The sequence below is a fragment of the Garra rufa genome, chromosome 24 (assembly GCF_049309525.1).
Source record: "Garra rufa chromosome 24, GarRuf1.0, whole genome shotgun sequence".
NCBI lineage: Eukaryota > Metazoa > Chordata > Actinopteri > Cypriniformes > Cyprinidae > Garra > Garra rufa.
The window spans coordinates 21,756,736-21,767,825 of NC_133384.1; the positions used below are offsets into that span (position 1 = coordinate 21,756,736).

General features: G+C 33.4%; 1 protein-coding gene across 1 annotated transcript in view; it reads right to left on the reverse strand.

The window, feature by feature from the left end:
• Positions 1-1,772: 1,772 nt before the first annotated feature.
• The window catches only part of tmprss7 (transmembrane serine protease 7), a 46,245-nt gene continuing 36,927 nt past the window's right edge, over positions 1,773-11,090 (reverse strand). The window contains exons 15-18 of the mRNA XM_073830444.1: positions 5,269-5,467; positions 3,824-4,092; positions 2,172-2,308; positions 1,773-2,015 (exon numbers count right to left, since the gene is read on the reverse strand). Coding sequence (XP_073686545.1) covers positions 1,848-2,015; positions 2,172-2,308; positions 3,824-4,092; positions 5,269-5,467 — 773 coding nt within the window. The 3' untranslated portion in view covers positions 1,773-1,847. The remainder of the gene's footprint in view (positions 2,016-2,171; positions 2,309-3,823; positions 4,093-5,268; positions 5,468-11,090) is intronic.

Genomic DNA, 11,090 nt, shown 5'->3' on the forward strand with positions numbered 1-11,090 from the left:
ATATATATACATACATGTATATATATATATAGCTCAAATTGAGTAAAGAGCGTTTTTTACAACTTACCAGATTGTCCGACCTCCTCACTCACTTTCTTCCAAGCAAGATCCTTTTTATTCCTGTTTCCATAAAAGTACGACGATGTATTGTACAGCTCCGAGTATCCACATACAGCGATGATGATGATTCCTCCATTGTTGTTTCGGATTTCTTCCTCAGTCACTACTAGAACAAGCTCTTGATCGGTTAACGCGGCACAAATATTCGCCAAAGTTCAGATTTTTTGCTCAATTCACGCGAATCGCCCCGCAGGTTGCTCTATCACGTCTTTGCATTTACTTAACATGTAAATCAGTCGCGCTAATGCGTCATTCGCGTCTGGTGTGAACGCACCATAATGGGCAGTCTTTGTTCTCATTAATCTATTATTTGTTCCAGAGCAAAAAGTTTTGGCTGAGGGCAAAATCTCATCACATTACATTTTATGTAAATTTAATGCTGTATATCAGAGTGCTGCCTTTGTACTTTTGACTGAATTACATAGCAGCTTTTATGATGGCTGTTGTTTATTAAGTATTATTAATTACAGTGAGCTTTTAATACAGTAATACAATAAGCTTTCAATGAAGCAACTCAGTGTTCCTTCTAGGGCTGTCCCCAAATAGTCGAAGATTCGATGCATCGATATGCGGAGCCGCGGGTATCGCGGGTGAAACGAGCATCATACCATTTTGCCAATATGGGGGTGCTCAATGTCTAATTGCACACAGAACTACTGGTTTTGTACGGTTATATTAAGTTATATACAGCCTTTGATTATGATAATGCAGTAAAAACGAAAAGAAAGAAGCGTTCAATAAATATTTTTGACGTGTTTGTGAATAAATCCAACCACCCCTGTGACAAATTTAATTTTCACTTTCCCTGATGCATGATGAGATGAGGAGGACCATCTTGACGGCAGGGATTAGGCCGCGATCACACCGAACGCGTTTTTGCAGTGAGAGGCACCTTTTTTGAATGGTTTTCTGTTGGCAGTGAGCGTTCCACGCGCTGTTTATGCGCCCCCGGCGCCTCGCGTTTTTAGAAGTTGATAGTGTCGTGCCCCTCCCAACCCATTCACACACACACATAAGCCTAGATGATTCGACTATCGGTCGACTATAGAAAGATTCGAAAATTCTGATTCGACTATGAAAATTCATAGTCGGGGACAGCCCTAGTTCCTTCATTACTAGTTCAAAAGTGACGTTTTCCAAATTAGTAATGGAGGCTTGGGCTCAGCTGTTAAACTGTTAAACTTAGATTTGAATTTGTGTGACAGGAAGCCGTTTTTTCACAAAAGAGGGTTTTTAAAGACACTCCGTTGTTGTTTCATAGGTATTCATACACTCGTGCCATCGAACTGTTGTATAAACGCAATATCGCACCCATTAGCCATGCTATATGGCTGTATTTTGGCACAGTGTGGTTACCTACGGCCGAATCACAGCCGTGCCGATATACAGCCATATTGCACAGCTCAGAGAGAGATATTGCCATTTAACCCACCTGAGATGTCATTTTTAAATATATAATAATTTAGATAATTTAAAAAGGTTTAATATATGTACTGTATAGTAGAAATGTTAACTTCTAGTTTTTTTTTATTCGGTTGGATTTGTAATTGCTGGAAAAAAAATACTACAAGAAATGTATTGTTCAAGGCAAATGTTCTATAATGTTGTTATATAATTGACATTAAATAACACATGTATTTGCTGTGAAATAGTTGTTGAGTTGAAAATGGCTTGTTTTGAGTCTGTGAAATACATCATTCATTTTAAGGATTTATTGGCTGTGCATTTCATAAGTCATGAATATGTCTTTGGATCCAGTCTATGAACTTGGCCACTCTGGTGTAAACTCCAGGAAGGTGGGGTCTGCCACAGCCGGAACCCCAGCTCACAATGCCCGTCAGAAACCAGCGGCCGCCCGAGTGAGCTTGACAGGACAGAGGACCGCCTGAATCTCCCTGGAATCAAAAATTGGTTGTGTAAAAATCCAGAGAGACAGCTCACTTTCATCAATGAGAAAGGTTAGTCCTTTAATAATGCTCTGAAATGAGATACTAAGCTTATGTTCGGTTCATAAAGCAGGAACCAGTCCAATGCCTGTTATCTCCCCTCACCCGGCAGGCATCCTGCTCTCCTGAGGGCACGCCAGCACACAGCATGCGGGGTGACACAGCGCCATAGCTTCTCTTGCATTCACTCTGGCCTATAATGCTCACTTCTGCCTTCTGCAATACAGTTGGAAGAACCTTATCTGCATAAACAGAGGGAAAATATGCTATTTATATGCCATCTATTGTAAAAAGACTAGAGACATACGGTTGAAGTCAAAAGTTTACACCCCAGAATTTCAGAATCTGCTAAATGTTCATTATTTTACCAAAATAACAGGGATCGTACAAATGCATGGTATTGTTTATTTAGTACTGACCTGATTAAGATATTTCTTATAAAAGTATAATAGTTGAATTTATAAAAATGACCCTGTTCAAAAGTTTAAATTCCCTTTGATTCTTAATACTGTGTTCTTACCTGAATGATCCACAGCTGTGTTTTTGTTTAGTGATAGTTGCTCATTCTCCCTTATCTCCCTTATTTGTCCTGAACAGTTAAATTGCCTGCTGTTCTTCAGATAAATCCTTCAGGTCCCACAAATGATTTGGTTTTCCAGCATTTGTGTGTATTTGAACCCTTTCCAACAATGACTGTATGATTTTAAGATCCATCTTTTCACACTAAGGACAACTGAGGGACTCATATGCAACTATTAAAGAAGGTTAAAATGCTCACTGATGCTCCAGAAGGAAAAAACTAGGCATTAGCTGGGGGGGTGAAAAGTTTTGAAGAGAATGGAGATGTGTACATTTTCTTATTTTGCCTAAATATCATATTTATTCATGTAGTACTGCCCTTCAGAGGCTACAGAAGATACTTACATGTTTCCCAGATAACAAAATAAGTTAATTTGACCCTGATCTTCAAATTCAAATGCATTGTTTTTCCTTCTGGAAAATGAGTTGAGCATTTGAACCTTCTGTAATAGTTGCATATGAGTCCCTCAGTTGACCTCAGTGTGAAAAGATGGATCTCAAAATCATACAGTTGTTGTTGGCAAGGGTTTAAATACACAAAAATGCTGGAAAACCAAAGAATTTGTGGGACCTGAAGGATTTTTTTTAAGAACAGTGGGCAGTTTAACTGTTCAGGACAAACAAGGGTTTTATGAACAACTATCACTAAACAAAAAAACAGACGTGGATCTTTCAGGATCTAACAACACAGTATTAAGAATCAAGGGAATGTAAACTTTTGAATGGGGTTATTTTTATAAATTTAACTATTATTTTCTCTTGTGAACTATATGTAAACATCTTCTATGTGAAATATCTTATTCAGGTCAGTACTAAATAAACAATAACATGCATTTTTATGATCCCTCTTATTTTAGTAAAATAATTAACATTTTGCAGATTCTGAAAAGGGGGGTGTAAACTTTTGATCTCAACTGTACAAACAAGAAAAAGCAAAAAAAAAAAAAAAAAATCTGTTGCATAAAATGCAGTTCTTTTGAACTTATATTCATCAAAGAATCCTGAAAAATATAAAATGCAGTTTTCTTTTCTTAAGTTTAATTAGCAAAAAATCAGCATATTAGAATAAATTTTGAAGGATCATGTGACACTGAAGACTGAAGTAATACCCGCTGAAAATTCAGCTTTGCATCAGAGGAATATATGGCATAATTTGTCATTGTTTTTGAGCTCTTTACCCTGTTCAGAGCGGTAGCCCCAACCGGTGACCCAGCAGCGGTGTCCCTCAATGAAAGTGTGTGAAGGGGCCGGCAGGCAGATGGGCTGGATATACTGTTCCAGACTGCTGGGCCAGGCCTTCTTCAACTGCACGAGGGCGATGTCATAGTCAAAATTTCTTGCATTGTAGTATTCATGCACCACAATTCGACGAATCTCGGCCACATGCTTAGCACTGCCCTGGTTTAGCATGCCCATATGAGCCATCCACATACGTGGATCAGCCAACCTGAAAGCGTCAAAGATCACACATGCTCAAAATGCATTAGGTATTAAACTAGGTCTACCTGACATTCAGTGGCGGTTCTACACGGAGGCCAAGGGAGGCCCGTGCCCCTGTAGACATGTCCTTGGCCACCCCTGTGGCCCCCCGTGCTGACCAAATAAAAAAATTAATTAATTATGGTTTTACACACGAGCGCCAAAAGCGGAACTAATGCGACGCATCGTTCTACTTACATGGGTAAATTAGAGCGGCGCACACAAACACTGCAGCAACAATTAGAACTACTCTTGGATAGAGGAGCTACGATTTATTTCTCCTGTTGCAGGAGTCGAAGGTAAGCAAAACAATTTCATTTCGTGAGTGACTTGTTGTTCTTGCACATAACCGTGTTACTTTTGTTTTTCACACTGATAATTAAATCAAGTTTGTAAATGGCTTTGTAAAATCTTTGTTAACGTTAGTTAATAAAAATATACAGCTGTTCATTGTTAGTTCATGATCAAGTGCCGGTTCAGTTCTGCTGAAATTCTACACCTCTGAGAACTCTCTCATTAAAACAAAGAAAGTGTAGACATGATGTAAATAAGAGATTAATTGTACTGTGTAAATGTGATTTTATTACCTTTTATTAACTTTGAGAAATTGCGATGAACTACAGTAATGTATGAGTGACAGCTTTCCAGTGATTGTAAGGGGAGCGCGCACTTTTAAGACTATAATTAATTCAGAATTTGAATTCATTTATTCACGGATTCACTCTCTGATAACGCAACATCGCCATTGCTATCGTGCAGCACATAGGCTACTACATCAGTTACACTAAGAGAAGGTAAAGCAGGTGCTTACTCATCAAAATATGTCTAAACAGCCGCACTGCACGTGTCGACACGCGCCCCTGAGTAAACATTATTTTTTTCTTTCACCATGCAGCAAATGTAAAAAAAATTAAACCGTTTAACTTATAGTAAAAATCGGTTAAAATTCTTACTGTCGGTTAACAGTGAACGGTCAATATGAGCATCCCTAAAATGTTTGTATGATTTTAAAGTAAAATAAAGTTTATAATCTTTAAATACCACTTGTTGTCATTTTTTAATGTGCCCCTCTGGTTAAACACTGGCCCCTTCTTGGCCCCCCTAGTCAAATTTGTCTAGAACCGCCACTGCTGACATTGCTTACCTTTCTTTGCTGAAACAGTGCGCTGCAGAAATGAGCCACTCATCAGAGAGGACCGATGCACCGCAATACAGTTGACCAGAAAAATGCATGCTGACCTGCCATGGCCACTCCCCCTCCACCGAATTGATCCCACCCACAATACGATGCTGTGGAGAGTCGCTGTCAAATACACGCTTTGAAGGGGTGGGATTGCCACACGCTACAAATGATATGGAAAAACAGACACAAGCAGATTAAAAACTGTTTTAGAATACAAGCATCTGAAATTAATGACATGACATGTTATTCATCAAAGAATTTTGAAAAAAGTCATGATTTTCTCAAAAATATTAAAGGTTGTATCAGCGATTTCTAGCCTAAAACATAAAGTGTCAAATTCAGCTGACCTTTATTCACGATCCGCTCGCTGCCTGCCCCATAAATTGTCTGTGAAAAAACCGCGTCTCTCTGGTCAGCCTAGGGTCCGAGATATGCCAAAAAAACAATCGGCGCTATCAACAATAACCACAGATAAACAAACCGTGTTCCAACCAATCAGCGTCAGGGGGTTCGTGTTGTGGACTTTCCTACTGGTGCAGGGATGTGAGGGAGGCGGAGCGAAAGTCCACAACACCAAACCCCTGACACTGATTGGTTGGAACAATGTTTGTCTTTGCTGTGGAAAGGTTGGTAGTGCCGATTGTTTTTTTGGCATATCTCGGACCCTAGGCTGACCAGAGAGACGCGGTTTTTTCACAGACAATTTATGGGGCAGGCAGCGAGCGGATCGTGATGAAAGATAAGCTGAATTTTACACTTTATGTTTCAGGCTAGAAATCGCTGATACAACCTTTAAGCTGCAAAACAACCGTTTTTAATATTGGTAAGAACTTATATTTTAAAATCGAATAATATTTCACAATATTACTGTTTTTACTGTATATGTAATCAAATAAATGCAGCCTTGGTGACCAGAAGAAACTTTTTTTCAAAAACATAAAAAAACGTAATTATTCCAAACTTTAGACCACAAGTCTATGTTTGTATGTGCCTAAACTGCTCAGTCATGACAGGTGCATCTGATGACCCAGGTGAAAAAAATATATACTTAAATGCAATTAAAATACACTTAAATACCCGCAAATACATTTTTAGTACATTGTTTTTTTTGTGTTAAATAAAAGTTTGATGGTTATACACTATAAATTTACTAATTAAAAGTATGTTTATACTTCAGTAGGACTTTAGTACACTTGACAAAAGTATACTAAATACCAGTAATACTTAAATAATTTTTTAGTGTACTACAATAAAGTACACTACAGAAAAAACATCCAAAAGAGTTTTATTAGTGTGTTTTTCAAAAGTGTGCTTTAAATGCTTTAAACATTAGTTGATTTTCAGTACACTGTTTACATACTAATCTTGAGTTTAAAATAAGTTAATATATAAAAAATCTATTAGTAATGTATTGTAGTAGAAGTACATTTTCCCAAAACTTGTACTTAAGTACACTTAATATGAATGCATTATTATCACTAACACTTAAATTGATTTTGAGTGTGGTAATTTTAAGTTTACATTAAATTGATTTTATTAAAAATCTATTAGTAATGTATTGTAGTAGAAGTACATTTTCTCAAAAGTTGTACTTAAGTACACTTAATGTGAATGCATTATTAGCACTAACACTTAAACTGATTTTGAGTGTGGTAATTTTAAGTTTACATTAAATTGATTTTATTAAAAATCTATTAGTAATGTATTGTAGTAGAAGTACATTTTCCCAAAAGTTGTACTTAAGTACACTTAATGTGAATGCATTATTATCACTAACACTTAAATTGATTTTGAGTGTGGTAATTTTAAGTTTAAATTAAATTGATTTTATTAAAAATCTATTAGTAATGTACTGTAGTAGAAGTACATTTTCTCAAAAGTTGTACTTAAGTACACTTAATATGAATGCATTATTATCACTAACACTTAAATTGATTTTGAGTGTGGTAATTTTAAGTTTACATTAAATTGATTTTATTAAAAATCTATTAGTAATGTATTGTTGTAGAAGTACATTTTCCCAAAAGTTGTACTTAAACACTTAATATGAATGCATTATTAGCACTAACACTTAAACTGATTTTGAGTGTGGTAATTCTCTCAGGTTAAAAAAAAGTGCACTAAAATACACTTTATTTAAGTATACTTAGTACACTTTTCAGTAATGTACTAAAAGTGCTCTATTTTCGCACACTAATTTTGTACTTATTGTACTAAAAAATAGTATTAAGTATATGTTAAGATAAACTTAATACCATCTAAGTGTACTCAACTGTGCTATTTTGAGACACCATGAAATTGAACTAAAATGTGCTTTTAACATACTATATCTGTATTTAAAAAAATATATTTAGTTACAACTAGAAATACACTTGAACCCTGCTTTTGAACATTTATAAATATATTTATGACTAATTTAAAGTATAGCAATAATATATTAAAAGAATATACAAAGTGTGAAAAAAGTGTGCTAAAATACAATTTAAGTACACTTAGTGCACTTCCCTAATGTACTTAAAGTGCTCTATTTTCGGCCACTAATTTTGTACTCTATATACTAAAAGTTATTCTTAAGTATATGTTAAGATAAACTTAAAATCATCTAAGTGTACTCAACTGTGCTATTTTGAGACACCATGAAGTGAACTAAAATGTGCTTTTAACATACTATCTCAGCATTTCGAAAAAATTTATTTTGTTACCACTTCTAATAGGATTGAAACATATTTCATAAACCTTTAAATATACTAATTATACATAAAAAATAAACTTACTGATTATTTAAAATACATGAATAATATATAACAAATGTATACAAAGCGTATTTATAATGTATTGCCCAGATATTTTTATTACAAAAAAATACACTTGTTGATTATTTAAAATACATGAATAATATATAATAAATGTATACAAAGCATATTTATAATGTATTGCCCACATATGTTTAATAATAAAAAATACACTTCTTAATTATTTAAAATACATAAATATATAACAAATGTATGCAAGGCGTATTTATAATGTATTTCCCACATATTTTTATTACAAAAAAAATACACTTGTTGATTATTTAAAATACATGAATAATATATAATAAATGTATACAAAGCATATTTATAATGTATTGCCCACATATGTTTAATAATAAAAAAATACACTTCTTAATTATTTAAAATACATGAATAATATATGATAAATGTATACAAAGTGTATGTCACGCCCTTGGACTGTTTGTCTTGGTTTTTCCCAGTGTTTCCCCCATTGGACTGTCTGTTTGGTTTCTCCCATGCCCTTTTTTGGTCTTCCTGCTCATTAGTGTGATCCCCTCCACCTGTTGTTGTAATTATCTCCCCTTTATAAGTTTGTTTGATTTCCTTGTTTCTTTGTCCGGCTACAAGCGTTACACCTATGTTCCTTCGTTGTGTGCGCGTCTTCTCCCGCCATTCCTGTCTATTGTTACTCTGCCTGAGGATTTATTGAAGACTTTTTATTGAAGACGTTATTTTTTGCTTTCCTACACGTTTCGTGACAACGTATTTATAATGTATTGCCCATACATTTTTATTCATTATAATACACTTATTAATTAATTAAAATATATCAATTATATATAATAAATTTATTCAAAGCGTAATTATAATGTCTTGCCCACATATTTTTATTAATAAAAAATACATTATAAATACGCTATGTATACATTTATTATATATTATTCATGTATTTTAAATAATCATCAAGTGTATTTTTTATTAATAAAAATATTTGGGCAATACATTATAAATACGCTTTGTATACATTTGTCATATATTATTCATGTATTTTAAATAATCATCAAGTGTATTTTTTATTAATAAAAATATTTGGGCAATACATTATAAATACGCTTTGTATACATTTGTCATATATTATTCATGTATTTTAAATAATCAACAAATGTATTTTTTATTAATGAATATATGTGGCCAATACATTATAAATACGCTTTGTATACATTTTTTATATATTATTCATGTATTTTAAATAATTAATAAGTGTATTTTTTATTAATAAAAAACATGTGGGCAATACATTATAAATACGCCTTGTTTACATTTGTTATATATTATTATTGTATTTTAAATAATCAGTAAGTTTATTTTTTATGTATAATTAGTATATTTAAAGGTTTATGAAATATGTTTCAAATGTATTATAAGTGGTAACAAAATACATTTTTGGAAATGCTGAGATAGTATGTTAAAAGCACGTTTTAGTTCATCTTCATGGTGTCTCAAAATAGCACAGTTGAGTACACTTAGATGATCTTAAGTTTATCTTAAGGAGTACTTAAGAATAACTTTTAGTATATTAAGTACAAAATCAGTGCCCGAAAATAGAGCACTTTAAGTACATTAGGGAAGTGCACTAAGTGTACTTAAATTGTATTTTAGCACACTTTTTTCACACTTTGTATATTCTTTTAATATATTATTGTTATACTTTAAATTAGTCATAAATATATTTATAAATGTTCAAAAGTAGGGTTCAAGTGTATTTCTAGTTGTAACTAAATATATTTTTTTAAATACAGATATAGTATGTTAAAAGCACATTTTAGTTCAATTTCATGGTGTCTCAAAATAGCACAGTTGAGTACACTTAGATGGTATTAAGTTTATCTTAACATATACTTAATACTATTTTTTAGTACAATAAGTACAAAATTAGTGTGCGAAAATAGAGCACTTTTAGTACATTACTGAAAAGTGTACTAAGTATACTTAAAGTGTATTTTAGCACACTTTTTTCACATTTTGAATATTCTTTTAATATATTACTATTATACTTTAAATTAGTCTTAAATATATTTATAAATGTTTAAAAATAGGGTTCAAGTGTATTTCTAGTTTTAACTAAATATATTTTTTAAAATACAGATATAGTATGTTAAAAGCACATTTTAGTTCAATTTCAGGGTGTCTCAAAATAGCACAGTTGAGTACACTTAGATGTTATTAAGTTTATCTTAACATATACTTAATACTATCTTTTAGTACATTAAGTACAAAATTAGTGTGCGAAAATAGAGCACTTTTAGTACATTACTGAAAAGTGTACTAAGTATACTTAAATAAAGTGCATTTTAGTGCACTTTTTTTTTTACCTGGGTAATCAGAAGGGAGTTAAAACAATTGAATAGAATAGGGCTTAAGATAGCAATTTGAGATCGACACAGTTTAAGTGACTTTTGTAATGTAAGCAATTAGCACAGAGAATCATTATATGTGACTATATGGTTCTTTTTAAACTAAATCTACTTACAAACGATCGCACATAGACAAACATACATAAAACACAAATAGACAGAGAATGCATGAGAGAGAGAGAGAGAGAGAGAGAGAGAGAGAGAGAGCATGGTTTTTCAAAGCATGATTGCCATGAATCTGTGGGGAGGTGCGGGTGACGTGTTCAGAAGGCAAGAGAGAAGAGTAAGAGTAAGAGAGAGGGCGGAACTGTGTGTGAGCCCTTTAACATCTTGAAAAGTCACGCCTCTCAGGGTGGGCTTGACCAATGAGAGAGGCTGAAATTCCAAGCGGGAGGTTTGGATATAAAGTGGGCTTTTTATGACCCTTTGTCTGAGAGCAAGGTACTTTCTACTAGGGATTCATGAAACTATAATATGTTACATGTGTATCGACATATAAAATACATCATCCTTTAGACCATCAAAATACGAATTCAGAGATACCAAACATGACCATGTGGTTACACCGCACAACACATCCATCCATATCTACAGT